At 41.1% G+C, this 18,497-nt stretch overlaps 1 protein-coding gene across 1 annotated transcript in view; it reads left to right on the top strand.

The window, feature by feature from the left end:
- Positions 1-18,497, top strand: part of RTTN (rotatin) — a 246,053-nt gene that overhangs the window by 140,258 nt on the left and 87,298 nt on the right. The window contains exons 29-31 of the mRNA XM_075826473.1: positions 4,019-4,238; positions 15,358-15,486; positions 16,205-16,315. Coding sequence (XP_075682588.1) covers positions 4,019-4,238; positions 15,358-15,486; positions 16,205-16,315 — 460 coding nt within the window. The remainder of the gene's footprint in view (positions 1-4,018; positions 4,239-15,357; positions 15,487-16,204; positions 16,316-18,497) is intronic.

Below are 18,497 nucleotides of genomic sequence, written 5' to 3'. Positions count from 1 at the left end.
TATCCCCTCACAGTATTGATGTAATGGGTCTCTTTAGTTTCCCCCACCAGGAAATCATGTCCCCTTAGTGTTTCAAGCAGTGTAATGGTGTCCCCCACAGAATTGGTGCACCCTTAGTGCACTTTAGAATAATAAAATGTATATTCACCAAGACCCATTCCCACAACGAACAGAGCAGTAGTCTACAGGCTTCTTCCAGCATGTACAGTTGGTGGCGTGCCAAGCCGCCGGTGGAGTGAATGGTGGAGCAGGAAGCAGATGGCTCCCTGCTGTACTATAAAGCACCAACTGCCGCTCAAGCACCTTCTGTCCATGGTGCTACTGTGCCTGTGAGCTAGGAGGTTGTGCTCATGAAAGAAGAAGTGCCCTACTTACCAGAGGTTATCATGACCAGCTATGCATCTAAATAAAAGACTGGGTAGTTTATTAAATAAACTACTCAGTTACTATATGGATGCATAGGCGACCGAGAGCGAGGCTGTGGCGAGAGCACAGTGTAGGCTTGGAGGGGCGGGCTTTGACTACACAAAGAGGTGCACTTCTTGGTTTATGGGCCTACTAGGGAATTCACTGGCTCCCGGTTGGGTCAATCCGAGCCTGGGCACTCTGCATTTCTGTAAGTAGCGTTCCCTGGCATCCGCCAAACCCAGATTCGTCCATCAGACTGCTATACAGTAAAATGGGATTCATTACTCCTGAGAACATGTCCAATGGCGGCATGCTTTTCACTCCTCCAGCCGACACTTGACTTGTTCATGGTGATCTTAGTCTTGTGTGCAGCTGCACGAAGACCATGGAAACTTATTTCATGAATCTCCCTACGCACAGTTCTTGTACTGATGTCACTTTCAGAGGCAATTTGGAACTCTGTAGTGACTGATGCAACAGGGGAAAGCCAGTTTTTACACGCAACCTGTTTCTCCACTCGGCAGCCTTGCTCTGTGAGTTTGTGTGGTCTTTCACTTTGTGGATGAGCTGATTTTCCTCTTACACGCTTTCACTTCACAATAATAACCATTACAGTTGCAGAAGAGGCATCCTATGACAGTGCCACATTTACTGGTGTCTGTACTATGGGTCAATAAAATGATGTGCTTTTTTGGAATGCTGACGTCATTGCTGCTTCTTCCAGTGCCACATTTTAAGTCACTGAACTCTTCAATATGGCCCGTACTGCTAGCAATATTTGCCTATGGGGATTGAATGGCTATGTGTGTGATTTTACATACCGCTTTGCAATGTGTGTGGCTGAAACACCTGAGCTCCATAATTAGATGTCCACATCCTTTTGATCATAGTGTATATTCATATAGTGTATATTTATTTGATCTACGTACCTAGGATTTTTTTTTGTGTCTTTTTTAAACTAATAGTCTGATAAAACAACTGCATAAAACCAGTAGGCTGGTAAGATTATTTGATTCTGCCAGTGTGTCAGCCTGCCAGATCTCATCCCGTTTTCTCTCTTTGTTTTTCCACCTCCACTTATTGCCAAATTGGACAACAAATCTGGCATTTGATCAACAGGATCAGCCCATCTGTTGCAGTCATAAAGAATTTCTACCATGGATTGTGTATAGGGAGCATGTTGTATAATGTTCTGTCACTGGGGGAACATGTCACTGGTGTAAGGTCACTGGAAAGGTTCTTTAGAAACCTATAATTCTTTTACACTATACGAGGCTTTGTACAGAGTAAAGTAATGTATGACTTGAATGTAATTTATGCTTCATAACAGACATTACAATTTGGCTGCAGCTTTGTTTGCTGCAGAGAATAGACTGGAATACAGATCTCTGTACATCATTAAACAGATGTGTTTCCATCTCGGTGTATCGGCTTCATATTAGTCTAACATCAGAATTTGGCTGTTAATTTAACCGTAAAATGACTACTGGTGTTCCGTTCAGGTTTGTGATTTATGTATGTTTGCTAAAATATGTTATTTTCTTACGTTATTTTAAGGCTTGTTATACGCTATAGATTTTTAGAAATATTGCCATTTTGATTACTGGTCAGTGACCAGCTGTGTCTTATTATTTATTTGCTGACTTAAGAAATTTTCCTGTTCTTGTTGCTAAGTGTTTAGTGATTAACCCTACATGTGGGACCGGTGCATCGTTGCAGTTTATTGCCTAAAATAATTTATTAAATATCATGGGACTCCTCTCAAAATATAGTTATTGGGCCCCATGTCTGTCTGACCAATGAGCCGCTCCTGTTTAATCTGTATGGAGTTTTTTAGTAGCCCATCTACAGATCTACAGCCAATATCTACCGAATATTGCTGCGTATAACATAACAAAAATAGTTTTCCAATAATCTTTTAATGCAAGCGGGACTACGTCATATAGGAGAGGGAAATCACAAGTTCAACACACTGACCAATGGCCACACACACCTAGGTGGATGAATGCTCAGCTTTGCAATGACACAAAGTACACAAGCACTTGGTCACATACTATTAAATCAGGCAGGAATCCCAGCACCTTGCATACACCGAACAGTGCTGCAAGTTTCCAAACTTCAACATTTATATGGCAACTCCGTGAGGGCTCGCTTTCTACCGACTGCTATCATTTAAAAGTCAGTGGCTCAAAGTTGAAGAGAATGTCTACTCGGACCTCCTGAGATCAGCTGTAATCTATGAAGAACAGAGTAGCAAGTGTTCAATTGCACTGCAGAGAAGGAGCACTATACAGTACCTGTTGAAATCCATGCACCGTGCAAGTAATGCACAGATGTAGATCCTCTAAATTGAGAGACACATTTTCTAACTGCTCCTCTCTCTGTCTAATAGATGAGTCCTCTGTTCATGTCTCTTATCGATTACCTCAGAAACCCCAATATGGTAAAATTCAATTTATTTTGCAGGCAGCATGGCGCAATCTGGTCTCTGGTGCCTGCATGGTGACGTGTGTGCATACGTACATTTTTCTATCCGGGCCGTCTCACGGACCTTTGTAATTCAATGTGGTCGTTCACGCAGCAGTTGTTTCAACGGACGGTGTGGAGGGTCCATGACATGTCCTATTTTTTCACGCGTCACGCATCCCTCCATAGACTCCTCTTTTGGGGATGGGAGACATTGCGCCCCGCAGCACAGAGCACGGATGCACCTTGGATGTGAAAAACTACAGTTTTTCACGTCCGAGATGCGCCACGCTCGTGTAAATAAGGCCTAAGGCTCCTGAGACACTTTTACAGTGTGCCTATCATTTAAAAGAAATACACTATGCAGTTGAAGATGTATATTAAGTGCAGCCACAAATTGTGGGTGTAACCTTTTTTGTCTTTTTCCATCCCACTGCTTTATTTTTTTAGGAACTGCATCTTGCTCTCTCTATGCCCACCTAGTAGGTGGGCACTTCCTGATTTGATACTCCTACACTCTGATCCAATCCGATATCTCCCCACTTCTGCTATCCTCTTGGCCTGCCTCATACACATCAAGAAATTGCAGCTGCATCACCTTAATTTTTCTATCTATTCCTATTGTGTTTACTGTATAACTGCAGATGGGTTTTTGGGGACTAAGTTGACCTTTTTTGATAATGAGATATATTACATAATATAGTTACATATACCACAGGTTTATGCAAAACAAATTATACAATTGGACACATGATTCGCACTGTTCAGGTGCATGTGACTGGCACTGTTAAATGGCCAACTGTAACATGGATCTCTCGTCAAACATTTTTTTGCTGCAGAACATCTACTGTACAGTGTATTTACCATGTTAAATGTCAAGTTACATTTTGCTACATCTGTATAAAATGTTTACCAGTGCTTCTCTCAGGCCATTAAGAGTAAAATGTGTATTTTGAAATGTAAAGCGTTCCATTCATTCTAACAAGATAATGAGATGTGTTTCTTTGGCATGTTTTTATTTTTGGTCTGAAATATTCAACACAATATAGTAACATTGTAGAAGTATAAACCTGGTAGATACAATGAGTAATAAAATGTCTCTTCCTGTGATTATTCTACCTCTTGATCTAATTTTATTCTCCAGGAAGTGTTTAGCCCTTGCTGGATCCTTCCGGACGCTACTTTCCTTGCAGTTGATTCACTGTTTAAAAGTGTCGGATGCTCCCCATTTTTATGGACTTCCATCATTGGCAAGAACTCTTAAAGGGATGGTACATGTGACATCACTGCCTGGTTGGAGCTCACATTGTTCATCTTCTGAACCAATGACAATATGTGTGAAAGCACTGACCAGTCTTCTTGAGGTATGGGACTATAGTGGTGTTACCTAAGAAATAATCTTCACTAATATATCACAGGCATTGTGTTTACCGGTTTAATGACTTTATTTGACTCTATGATCGCATCCTTTTGAAAAGGCAAAACTTTAATGGCACATGTGGGGAGATTTTTGGGGAATTTCTCAAAGCTTTAAGGTTATGCATTTATATTGGAGATGTGTACAAATAGGTAAAACAAACCGTCTCAAAAATGTATCTTAGGCCTTGTTCACATCTGCGTTAGGGCATTCCTTTGTTCTGCTCCATCAGAGGAGCAGAACAAGGGAATGCCAGATGCGATGGGTCCGTTGCAATACGGACACCACTTTAATGGGTTCCGTCGTTTTTGCATTGCTTTAGCAGAAACATTAGCACAGCATGTCGCGCTATTGTTTCCGGTAATTTCTGCTGGATCTGCGACAGAGGCCCCTAACGGCGCCTCCAATGCAGATGTGAACAGTCCCTTAATGGTTATCTGTGCTGGTCCTTAGTTTTAACGGATCCGTCAAATTTAACGGAAACGTATGTACGTATGTTTAGAAGCTGAGCCAGCCCGCGCCATCACCAGCTATTGTCAACTGTATATTACAGCGGACACCCTGCTATAACGGCAGGGACTGGAGCTAGTGCCGATCCATGTCTTTAACCCCTCAGATGCCGTGGTTAAAAGCGACCTCGGCATCTAGGTGGTGGTTAGCCAATCGGCACCCTCTGACGCGATCGCGGCGGTGCCAATGGTTCCTATGGCATCTGTAGGCCTAACCAGGGTCTCCTAGTCTGCTAAATACGGAAGTCTATTAGGCCCTGCAGGAGGAGCGGCATAATGGGCTTGCTGTCAGCACAATACAGATGGTGCAGGCTCCGCTCCATCAGCTGCGGGTGTCAGCCCTATGTTACATTTGATACCTTGCTGTAATGGCAGGGACTGGAGCTAGCTCCGTTCCCCGTCGTTAACCTGAGATGCAACGGTCGCTTTTGGTCAAACGTATCCGCTGCATCTAGGTGGTTTGTAGCCGATCGTCACCCCCGGTCGCTATGGCAACCGGAGGCCTAACAATGGCTTCCTGGTCTGCCAAGTACGGCCCATTAGTCCCTGTAGGAGGCAGGGCTTAATAGGTTTGGTTTCAGAGTGACACTGACCGTTTCTAATGCATTGCACTATGTAGATCATGCAATGGTTTAGAATAGAGATTAGTGATACAGATCTTCAAGTCCCCTAGTGGGTCTAAAAAAAAAGTTAAAGTGAATAAAAATGTTGTACACAAGAATAAAAATAAGTTTCAAGTTAAAAAAACAAAAACCGCCTTTTTTCCCATAAGCCTTTTACTATAGGGAAAAAAGTATTAAAAAGTATACATATTTGGCATCGCCGCGTTCGTAACAACCCAATTTATAGTACTATCATGTTTTTTTTCCCACACGGTGAACAATGTAAAAAAAAAAGCCAAATTTGCTGTTTTTTGGTCATTACCCCTCCCAAAACATAAAAAGTGATCAAAAGTCGCATGCACCCCATAATAGTATCAATAAAAACTATAACCGTCCTGCAAACAACAAGCCCTTACACAGCTTTTTTTTATATAAAAATAATTATTGCTCTTAAAATATGGTGACACAAAAAATGATGGCTCCTAAAATATGGTGACACAAAGAATAAACACTGTATCACATTAAAAAAAACGATATACATTTGGTATCGCTTTAATCGCATCAACCTGCGGAATAAAGTAAAAATTTCATTTATAGCACACGGTGAACACTGTAAAAAATAAAATAAATTAAGACTAAAATACAATGTCAGAATTGCTGGTTTTTAGTCCCCTTGCTTGCATAAAAAGTGATGAAAAATTCACATGTCCCTTAAAATGGTACCAATGAAAACTACCACAAAAAATAAAGTTCTCGCTCTCAGAATATAGCGGCACAAAATGTGCAATGTTCAAAAAGGGAGGTAAGATCGGGCACCATTCATCAGTGCGACACTGGCCACACATCTTTGGATTATTTATTTACCGAATGACTATACCACCTTATTATACCCTGATGTACTCCGCACAGCTTGCATATGCCCCACATTATAACTGAAATAGCAGCATAAATCCCAAACCGAACTACTACCAAGATAAATCTGCGCTCCAAAATCCAAATGGTGCTCCCTCTGTTCTAAGCGCTGCAGTGTGACCAAACAGCAGCATATAGCATATTTGTCATTACCGTATCCGGGAGAACCCGCTTAACAGTCTGAGGTATTCGTCTTCAGTGGCACAAACTGGGCATAACATATTGTGCACCAAAATGGCATATCAGTGGAAAATTTGCAATTTTCACTTTGCACCATCCGCTGTGCATTAATTTCTAAAACAAACAAACAAACAAACAAACAAACAAACAAACACCTGTCTGGCCAAAATACCCACTACACCCCTTAAAAATCCTTTAAGGGGTGTAGTTTTCAAAATAAGGGTCACTATATGGGGGTTTGTTTAACTATTTGACCTTAGAGCCCTCTAATTGTGGGCCAATGCTGCAAAAATCACCAAAATAGTCCTCGAACGGGAATTGTGCTTTTTCACTTCTAAACCCTGTCCTATGTCCAAGCAAGTGATAAATACCTTGAGGGGCGTAGTTTCCAAATTGGGGTCACTTCTAGAGGATTTCCATTGTACTCTGATACCTTAGGGGTTTTGCAAATGCGAAATGGCACCCGAACATCCAGTAAAATCTGCGCTCCAAATGACGCTCCTTCCCTTCAGAGCCCTGCCATGTGCCCAAACAGCAGTTGATGGCCACATATGGGGTATTGCTGTACTCTGCACAATTTTTTACTCAATTTCTTCCGTGTATTTTCTACTATTACTACTTGTGATAATAAAGAAAAATGGTAGATTTTCACTGCCTAATTCTAATCAAATCTGTGGGGTAAAAATGCTCACTACACCCCTAGATGAATGCCCTGAGGGGAGTAGTTTCCAAAATGGAGTCACTTTTAAGGAGTTTCCCCTGTACTGGTACCTCGGGGGCTCTGCAAATGCGACATGGCGCACAAAAAACAATCCAGCAAAACCTGCATGCCAAATAGCGCTCCTGCCTTTCTGAGCCCTGCCTTGTGTCCAAACAGCAGTTGATGGCCACATATGGGGTATTGCCGGACTCGGGAGAAATTGCTTTTTCAAATGTTAGGGTGTTTTTTTCTCCATTATCCCTTGTGAAAATGAAAAAATGCAACAGTTTATTGGAAAAAAAAAATATTTTAATTATTCAAAAGGCCTGTAGGGTCTAAATGCTCACTATACCCCTAGATAGATTCTTTGGGGGGTGTAGTTTCCGAAGCGGTCACTTTTGGGGGGTTTACACTGTTTTGGTTACGCAGTGGCTTTGCAAATGCGACACGGCATACAAAAGCCATTCCCGCAGAATTTGAGCTCCAAATGGCGCTCCTTCCCTTCTCAGCATTGCAGTGTGTCCAAACAGCAGTTAGACCACATATGGGGTATTTCCGTACTCTGGAGAATTTTCGTTACAAATGTTGGGGTGCTTTTTCTCCTTTAATTTTCTGTGGAAATGAAAAAAGTCTGTTTTATTGAAAAAAAATATATTTTCAGGTCCCAATACAAGTGTATTCTGCAAAAGCCCTGTGGGGTCAGCATGCTCACTCTACCCATAGATGAATTCCATGAGTGGTGTAGTTTCGTCAGTTTTCGGGGGTGTCGCACAAGACCTTCAAACCTGACATGGTGCCTAAAATATATTCTAATAAAAAGGCCCTGAAATCCACTTCGTGCTCCCTCATTTCTGAGGCATCTGTTTGCGTCAAATAGCACACTGGAGCCACACGTGGGATATTTCTAAAAACGATAGAATCTGGGCAGTACATATTGCGTTTCATTTCTCTAGGAAAACTTTGTGTCACAGAAAGAAATGGATTAAAAATGAATTTCTGCAAAAAAAACAAATTTTACCTCTACTTTGCTTAACCCATTTACGACGAAGGCCATCTTATGCAGGAGATAGCGCTCTCCGATTCTGGCAGTTTAACCCATTAGATGCCGCTGTAAATAGCTTCAGCGGCACCTAATGTGTTTGACAGAGGGAGGGTGCTCCCTCTGTCATCCCATCGGCACCCCCCACAAAAATTGTTGGGCGCCGTTGGGTTACCATGGCAGCCAGAGGCCTGACAAAGGCCCCCAGGGCTGCCTCCTGTAACTGCCTATTAGGCCATGCAGGTCAGTTTAAGGGCCCATTCACATGAGCGTGAATAACGTCCGTGTGCTGCGCATGAAAATCGTTCACAGCCTACGGACCTATTGATTTCAATGGGGCCGTTCACACGTGAGTTTTCACAAAGCGAGAGTCCACTGCGTGAAACTCACTGCATGTCTTTCACGCACCTATGTGCCCATTGAAGTCAACGGGTGCGGGATAAAGGGTTTTTATTGTGCAAACGTAGGAAAACATATAAAACCTTTCTATAATTGGTTTCCCAGTAATTGTGTCGACCCATAGAATAAAGGTAACAGGTTATTTATGCTGCATAGTAAACGGCGTAAATTTATAACGTGAAAATCAATGCTAGAATAGCTGCTTGTTTTTAATTCTCTCCAAAAATAAAGTTAAAATAAGTTTAAAATCTGGTTATTTATGGAGTGTTTCTAATATATAGGGCCATTAATGGCACTTCAGAACTGAACTGGTACCTAAAAGAAGATAGGTACTGGAAAATGTGAGAAATTGCTGCTTAAGGCCCCATGCCCACTTCAGTTTTTTCCTTCAGGGTGCCAGCCGTTTTTCTGACGGCTAGCACACTGACCCATTCATTTCAATGGGGCCATGCACACTTCAGTTTTTTCCTTCAGGGTGCCAGCCGTTTTTCTGACGGCTAGCACACTGACCCATTCATTTCAATGGGGCCATGCACACTTCAGTTTTTTTGAAGGTCCCATTGCTCCGTTCCGATCCAAAGTAGAGCATGTCCTACTTTTGGTCCGGGATTCCGTGACTGTGAGGCCCATGCAAGTCAATGGGGCCATCAAAAAAACTGAAGGCACACGGAAGGCTTCCGTGTGCCGTCCGTGTTTGACGGAGCCGTTGCCTAGCGGGCAGTAACACATAACAGAAATATTACACTAATCGGCAGCCACTTGTCTCTATCAATCACTGATAGAGAAAAGAGGCTGCTGATTAAAACTAAAATAAAAATCAGTTCATACTTACCCAGTCATTGTCTTGGTGACGAGTCCCTCTTCTTCCTCCAGTCCGACCTTCCAGAATGACGCGGCAGCCTGTGATTGGCTGCAGAGGCCGCTGCAGCCTGTGATTGGCTGCAGAGGCGGTAACGTGGCATGAAGCGTCATCCCTGGAGGCCGGCCTTCTGACGTCATCCTGACGTGCGTGACCGCCACTACAGCCTGTGATTGGCTGCAGCGGCGACATGGATGAAACGTCATCGCTGGAGCCGAGCATGGTACTGTCCAGGGTGCTGAAAGAGTTACCGCCGATCAGTGCAGCCCTTTAACTCTTTCAGCACCCTGGACAGTACCATGCTCGGCTCACGAAAATGGAAACACGGAGTGCACACGGCCGATAAAACGGACACACGGATCCATCAAAAACGGCCGTGAAAACCGTGTCGGAAGTGTGCACGAGGCCTAAGTTATAAGCCCTGTAAAAGCCCTCCAAAAAAATGAAGCAAACCTAAAGTAGACATACGGAATGTGTGAACTAGTAACTATTTTGTGTGGTATTATGATCTATCTTACAAGCAGATGCATTTAAATTTAGAAAAATGCTAATTTTTGCAAATTTTCTCTAAATTCTGGTGTTTTTCATAAACACTGAATTTATCGACCAAATTCACCATTAACATAAAGTACAATGTGTCATGAGAAAACAATCTCAGAATCGCTTGGATAAATAAAAGCATTCCAAAGTTATTACCACATAAATTAACTATGTAACTCAGATTTGAAAAAATTGTCTGTCCCCACATGGCCAAAACAGGTTGCCGCCTCAAGGCTGGGATCACAGTTTTTTGCAGGTAGAAAATCTGCCTCAAAATTCCGTTTGGAATTTTGAGGCAGATTTTGCTCTGCCTGCGTGCCGTTTTTCGCCCCCGCGGCCATTGAGTTCCGCGGGTAAATAAACACTGCGAAATACGCTTTCTCTGCCTCCCATTGTTGTCAATGGGAGGTGAGAGACGTAAACGCCCGAAGATAGGGCATGTCCCTTCTTTTTCCCGCGAGCCGCTTGTTTCCGATCATGGGAAAAAAACGCCTCCGCTTGAAATCAATGGGAGGCATATTCCGCAGTTTTTTGGCGCGGTTTCCGCGTCAAAAAGTGTCAAAAAAAACTCGGTGTGAACTGGCCCTAAAGGGTTAACCCCTTAACGCTCCAGGACATACTATTATGTCATGGTAAGTGCATCGTTCGCGCTCCATGACATAATAGTATGTCATGGAGTAAACACGGCGCCGTTCGCGCGGGGCGCGTTCATGAGCTGTGATAGCTGCTGTTTCCGACAGCAGACTATCATTGCTCAATGTGCCGGGACCGATCGCGGAGCTCCCCCGCCGATTAACCCCTCAGAAGCCGCGTTCAATAGCGATCGCGGCTTCTTAGGGGTTAATCCGCCATCGCCGGCCTGCTACACTATAGCGGCCGGCGATGGTGACTATGGCAACTGGACACCAAACAATGGCGTCCGGCTATGCCATAGACGGAAGCCTAGTGGGTCCTGACAACGTCAGGACCCACTATGCTTGCTGTCAGTGAGTAGCTGACAGTTCTAATACACTGCACTACGCATGTAGTGCAGTGTATTAGAATTGCGATCAGGGCCTCCTGCCCTCATGTCCCCTAGTGGGACAAAGTAATAAAGTAAAAAAAAAGTCAAAAAAAGTTGTGTAAAAATAAGAAAATAAAAGTTTTAAAGGTATTAAAAGCAAAAATCCCCCTTTTTACCTTATCAGTCATTTATTATTAATAAAAATATATAAACAAACAAATAAACTATACATAATTGGTATCGCCGCGTCCGTAACGACCTGAACTACAAAATTATTTTGTTATTTATCCCGCACGGTGAACGCCGTAAAAAAAAATAATAATAAACCGTACCACAATAACAATTGTTTGGTCACTTCACCTCCCAAAAAATGGAATAAAAAGAGATCAAAAAGTCGCATGTACCTAAAAATGGTACTGATGGAAACTACAGTTCGTTACGCAAAAAATAAGTCCTCGCACGGCTTTATTGATTGAAAAATAAAAACGTTCTGGCTCTTAGAATAAGGTAACACAAAAAGTGAATGATTGTTTACAAAACGTATTTTATTGTGCAAAAGCCATAAGACATAAAAAAAAACTATAAACATCTGGTATCGCTGTAATCGTATCGCCACGCAGAATAAAGTGAATAAGTCATTTATAGCGCACGTTGAACGCTGTAAAAAAAATTGAATAAAAAAACAATAGTAGAATTGCTGTTTTTTAGTCACCACGCCACCTAAAAATAGAATAAAAACTGATCAAAAAGCCACATGCACCCCAAGAAAACTACAATGGATTCCTCAAGGGGTCTAGTTTCCAAAATGGGGTCACTTTTGGGGGGTTTCCAATGTTTTGGCACCACAAGACCTCTTCAAACCGGACATGGTGCCTAATAAAAAAGAGGGCTCAAAATCCACTAGGTGCTCCTTTGCTTCGGAGGCCGGTGCTTCAGCCCATTACCGCACTAGGGCCACATGTGGGATATTTCTCAAAACTACAGAATCTGGGCAATAAGTATTGAGTTGCGTTTCTCTGATAAATCCTTTTGTGTTATAAAAAAAAATGGTATAAAGAGGATTTTCTGACAAAAAAAAAAAAGTAAATTTCACCTCTACTTTGCTCTAAATTTCTGTGAAACACCTAAAGGGTTCATAAACTTTCTACATGCTGTTGTGAATACTTTGAGGGGGTCTAGTTTCTAAAATGGGGTGTTTGATAGGGGTTTCTAATATATGGGCCCCTCAAAGCAACTTCAGAACTGAACTGGAACCTAAAAAAATAAATAAATGAGGCAATACTTCGCTTCTTACATTATACTGATAATGAGCCGTGCCAACCCAGAGATGACCCCAGTTTTGACCGTTTGTATAAACGGAGACCCCTATTAGACCGTTTCAGTGCCCGGTTTTCCCAAGTATACACCCCCGAGAAGTGTATTTCTATTGAGGAGTCCCTGGTACATTTTAAAGGGAGGGTTCAATTCCGCCAGTACCTGCCGGGTAAGAGGGCAAGGTATGGCGTGAAGATGTATAAGCTGTGCGAGAGTGCATCAGGGTATACCTACAGGTTTAGGATATATGAAGGAAAGGCCACCCCCAAACCAGACTGCATCCTGGACTACAATAGGTACATGGGAGGGATGGACTTGTCAAATCAAGTCCTGAAGCCCTACAGCGCCATGCGGTGTGGTATAAGAAGCTGGCCGTGCACATCATACAGATGGCTTTGTACAATGCGTACGTGCTACGTCGATGTGCAGGCCAGAGGGGAACTTTCCTGGAATTTCAAGATCTAATCTTTAGGGACCAGGAAGGGGGGGCACCCAGTACTTCTGGAAGCGAGGCCACACGCATCGTACCAGGGCAACACTTTCCAGGAGAAGTTCCCCAAACCGGTGGAAAGGGAAAGAATCAAAAGAGGTGCAGAGTCTGCTTTAAGAGGGGGATAAGGAAAGTCACAATATACCAATGTGACGCGTGTCCCGAAAAACCAGGGATCTGTATAAAAGATTGTTTTAAAATGTATCATACATCCCTTGATTTTTTATTTACCCTGATGCACTCCGCACAGCTTACCCCCCTCATCTTTCCCTTCTGAGCCCTGCTGTGTGCCCAGGCAGCTGATAACAGCCACATGTAGGGTATTGCCGTACCCAGGAGAACCCACATTACAATTTAAGGGGTGTATATCTCCGGTGGCGCATGCTGGGCACACTATATAGGACACTGACATGCCATATATATATATAAAATTGCAAATCTCACTCTGCACCATCTGCTGCGCATTCTTTTACACAGTACCTGTGGCGTCAAAATGCTCACTACACCTCTAGATGAATGCCTTAAGGGTGTAGTTTTTAAAATGGGGTCACTTCTCGGGGGTTTCAACTGTACTGGTACCTCAGGGGCTTCTGCATACATGACTTAGCACCAGAAAAGCTCCAGTAGGCCAAATGGTGGTCCTTTCCTTCTGAGCCCTCCCATGGGCCCAAACGGCAGTTTATCACCACAAATGGGGTATTGCCGCACTAAGGACAAATTGGGCAACAAAATGGGGTATGTTGTTCCCTGTGAAAATAAGAAATTTTGATCAAAAATGACATCTTATTGGAAAAAATATCATTTTTTTTCATTTCACAGCCCAATTCAAATAGGTGCTGTGAAAAAACTGTGCGGTCAAAATGATAACAAAAACCAATAATGAATTCCTTGAGGGGTGTAATTTCCATTGTTTTGATACCTCAACACCTCTTCAAACCTGGCATGCTGCCTAAAATATATTCTAATAAAAAAGAGGCCTCAAAATGCACTAGGTGCTTCTTTGCTTCTGGGGCTTGTGTTTTAGTCCACGAGCGCAGTAGGCCACATGTAGGACATTTCTAAAAACTGCAGAATCTGGACAATACATATTTAGTAGTGTTTCTCTAGTAAAACCTTCTCTGTTACAGAAAAAAATTTAATAAAATTGAAATTCAGCAGAAAAAATGAAATTTGCAAATTTCATTTCCACTTTTCTTTAATTCCTGTGAAATGCCTGAAGGGTTAAAAAACTTTCTATATGCTGTTTTGAATACTTTGAGGGGTCTAGTTTTTAAAATGGGGTGTTTTATGGGGGTTTCTAATACATAGGCCCCTCAAAGCCACTTCAGAACTGAACAGGTACCTTAAAAAAAAGGCTTTTGAAATTTTCTTAAGAATATGAGAAATTGCTGTTTATGTTCTAAGCCTTGTAACGTCCAAGAAAAATAAAATAATGTTCAAAAAACGATGCCAATCTAAAGTAGACATATGGGAAATGTGAACTAGTAACTATTTTGGGTGGTATAACTGTCTGTTTTACAAGCAGATGCATTTAAATTCTGAAAAATGCTATTTTTTGTAAATTTTCTCTAAATTTTGCAATTTTTCACAAATAAAGACTGAATATATCGACCAAATTTTACCACGAACATGAAGCCCAAAGTGTCACGAGAAAACAATCTCAGAATCGCTTGGATAGGTTTAAGCATTCCGACGTTATTACCACATAAAGTGAAATATGTCAGATTTGAAAAATGGGCTCTGAGCCTTAAGGCCAAAACTAGGCTGCGTCCTTAAGGGGTTAAGGATCTGTCTGTCTTCTATTTATTTCCTTTTTTTTTTTTTTTTGCCTTATTTGGATGTAGTGAGTGATTTGCATAACAAAAAACTAATCTGTTAAATGGAATAAATAACGAATACAAACGGAACACATTCTGTATGAATCAGTCATTCATTGACATCCATGTAAAAGAAAACAAAAAAACAGAAGTCTCTCTTCAGTCAAGTTTCTGTCATTTTGGATGGAAGAAAGTGGCTCCGCAAATTATGCAATTGTTTCAAACAAAAAGATGGAAACCTGACGGAACGGAGCCAAACTGAGCACAACCGAGGTAAAAAAACGAAAACCTAATTGAATTCAGTTGGTACCTTGTTGGAAGCGTTTCTCCGTGAAAAGAGGTGGTGGTGTTTTAGTAGCTTTCCTTTTATATTCGGATCCCTGTATAATGACTGCGGCTGTACCTAAGAGTCAAGGCTGCACGGTTTCCTGAGAGAGGCTCACAGTGGGGTGGAGTATCTGTGACAAGTTATTCTACAGCCCCCCCCCCCTCTCAGATTTGACAGTTTTGGGGTCTGTTTAGTGAGCATCATACCAAAACCCAAGCTTCCTTTAAACCATGCAGTCCGCTGTATTGACTATTAACTTATACTAGGTATTGAGTAGACTCAAGTATACATAGTTTAAAGCGGTATTGTGCCATTTTATTTTGTACTGCGATGACTTGAGTCAAGCTACCATGAAATTGTTTTTCTCTTATCAGATCATCTCATCTTTTTATGTCGAATGGGGAGGAAATGCTCTTTCCTATATGGGGAAAGGTGTCACAAAGAGCACAGTATTGTGCTTGCTTCACTTGTCCCATGAGATGACAGCTGAAGCCAGGAACACGGTAAGCAAGGAACGGCACTCTTTGGTACATGCGATGTGTGGTAAGAATTTTCTGTGAAGTGGCCGAGATGTAAGAATTCATTTTCTCGTTTGTCCTGTTTTATTGATGTAATGTTTGCGCTTTGCTGCAGCAATTTCCTCGTTCTCGAATGCTTTTAACATGGGTACTGTTCTGAAATAAGCGGTTTCTTTCAACCACTACTATTATGCTAACCATGCAATTAAACACATGTGGAAAATATAATTTTTTTTTCTGATAGCTGAAGAAGGATGTTTGTTGACAACAATGGTTCAATAGTGTGGTTTACAAAAATATATTCATCCTTTAGAATCTCTTCCCTACCTATCCGATTATGTGCAGATGGCTGTTTGAAACTGTATCTCCTTTGAGGCACTGAAGCAAAATACCAATTAATTCTGCCTTATGGCGTACTTTTTGCTTTTTCAACGTTCTACAGCTTTGTTTTGTTCCTTATTTGGATTTTTTTTTTCCCCCTTGTAAATATTGTCTACGCAGCCATATATATTTTGACATATTGGATCCTTATTGGGTCATTTTAAGTTCATGAATCTAGCAGATGTGGAACATTAATAGAAGCAATTCTGTTTATGCATGTCCTAGTACAAATCATTTGCATAATCTATATATCTTTTTCACAGGAATGAATCTATAATAGTACGTATGATATATGAAACAACTACTGTTATCTGTCTTACAGGACTGGGTAAAACTTTGGTCTTTACCTTACGACCATGGCAGTGAAGAACAAGTCATATCAAGGTTGGGTTTAGAGTGGTTGATACCCTTGTGGGTGGACAGAGATCCCGAGGTTAGTACAAATTGTAACCTTGGGAGTAAGGCCCCATGCATACGACCGTAGTTTTCATCCGTAATTACAGATGAAATTGCGGACCAATCTATTTCTATTGGTCACGGACACCTTTCCGTATATTTATAGATGGGTGTCTGTGACGTAGAAGGCATCCGCAAATTATAGCCAACGTCCATTTTTTTTGTCCATAATTACGGCACGGATTCCCCATAGAAATCTATGGGAGCTTCCGTAATTCTAGGCGGTTACTGATGTGCATCCGTAGCCGTCCGTAATTACGTAAGTATTGCTATGCGGCACCAGCGGATTACCCAAGATTCCTCCCTGTTTTTTTTGCGGATCCGTATATATAGATGCACTATGGACTGTATTTGCAGACACCGTCCCGTATATGCATATAAGTTGCGGGTGACTGTAAATTACGATGGATCCGTATTTGCGCATGGATGAAAACTACGGTCGTGTGCATGAGGCCTTCGCGTTATTTGAGTTCTTGACCTTGTGGATGTTTATGTATTAATTGTAATGAAGTATTGTTGTGTAATGTAGATTAGGTGGCAAGCAATGAATTATTTATCTTGCTTATTTGACATCTGTTTGCCATTATCATTATAGTAATGGATCTTTCTGTCCTTCTACTGCCTGGGTACATTTGATTTTTTTTTATCTTAACACCAATTATTTTATAATGCCTAGAGTCAATAAGTCCTCAAATACAGTCTTTAAAAGTGTATTCTAAAACACTCCATCTTTATATAGTTATTCTACATCTTCTCATTTCTTATGCTAAAGATTAAGGACAACAATATATAGTGTATTTAACATGTGAAGACTGAATTTTATTTACCAACTTCAAATGATAAAGAATACAAATGCTAAAATATACCAATGGCCTCCTATGCACAGATCACATCGTATAGGTAGCCTTTGTGAAACGGTTACTGGTAATATATTTAGGCACATTACATTCAGCGTGTTATCTGCAGTTGTTCTGCTCTGTTTTTAAATAAATGATGTGATGGTTCTCTGATGTGTGTGCTGTTCTTCTCCGCAATGCTCCAGGGAACCGTCCACACAGAATATAGAATGTAACTTTAATTTAGTTGGTAATTAAATGTCATTGACTTGTTTCTGACCTTTCATGGTAGGATCAGCTACAGTGAACATCTGCTTTTCAATTTCTTGGTATTAAATAGTTTAAAACACTGAAAGGTATCATCAGTCCAGAGGGAAGATTTTTGAAGAAAAACTATGTAAAGCATTAAAGTGCTGCTTTCGGTTTAAACTACTTGTTGAAATATATTAGAGAATTGTTTTTTGGTTTTTTTCCACTTCTCCATAGTGTAATGTGATAAATAAAAAAGCTACTGTTAGATAGTTTTTTTTTTTTTTTGTTTTTTTTTTATCCCTTCCCTCCACCTCCTTTTGGGTTATGGGTGGGGGTGGGTTTTCTGGGAATCAAAAAAAGGAAAATAATTGAAATATTTTTCTGTGACCGCTCCATTCTTCTGTATAGCCTGAAAATAAGGTTATATACCAGCCTGTGGTCTTCTAATGGATAGTATGAATAGGGATGTTAATTCTGTAATAAAATCACAGGCTCCCCCTTTACCTGCATAACTAACTACTGTATATTTGGTAAGTACAGTAGAAAGGCAATGCTGTTATCCAGGTGGGCGATACAGACTTTTATGGCCATATAAGAAAGAATGGTTGGGATCTGAGAACCCAACTAGATCTGAGAACCCAACTAAATCTGAGAACTGGGATTATGGTTGGGTCACCCTCCATTAAAGTCAATGGAACATACTGAAACCCAGAGTGTCTCAGTATGATTAGTTTGCATGTTGAGTGCTTCAAATGCCCATATGACATAGCGGTAATTACTGATAAAATATCAGGTAAACTATGACATTTATTAAATACTGTTTACCTATTTTGGGCTTGTAAATTATTTTATCAACCAATATATTAGCAAAATCCAAAAACATTCAAAGCTAATATATCAAAAATATTCCACTGACTGGGAGAACTTCTTATCCAGTAAAAATAAACAGAAATAAATTAAGTCTCAGGAGTGGCTCGGGACTAGTTAATAAGTCCGTAACCAAGTGTCAAACATTACACTAGCAGTGTACCTTAATAAAATAAGATCAACCTTATCAAATAAAAATTTGAA

Source organism: Rhinoderma darwinii, chromosome 5, assembly GCF_050947455.1.
Source record: "Rhinoderma darwinii isolate aRhiDar2 chromosome 5, aRhiDar2.hap1, whole genome shotgun sequence".
Classification (NCBI taxonomy): Eukaryota; Metazoa; Chordata; class Amphibia; order Anura; family Rhinodermatidae; genus Rhinoderma; species Rhinoderma darwinii.
The sequence above is the reverse complement of the archived record's forward strand: the minus strand, read 5'-3'. Positions and strand labels throughout refer to the sequence as shown.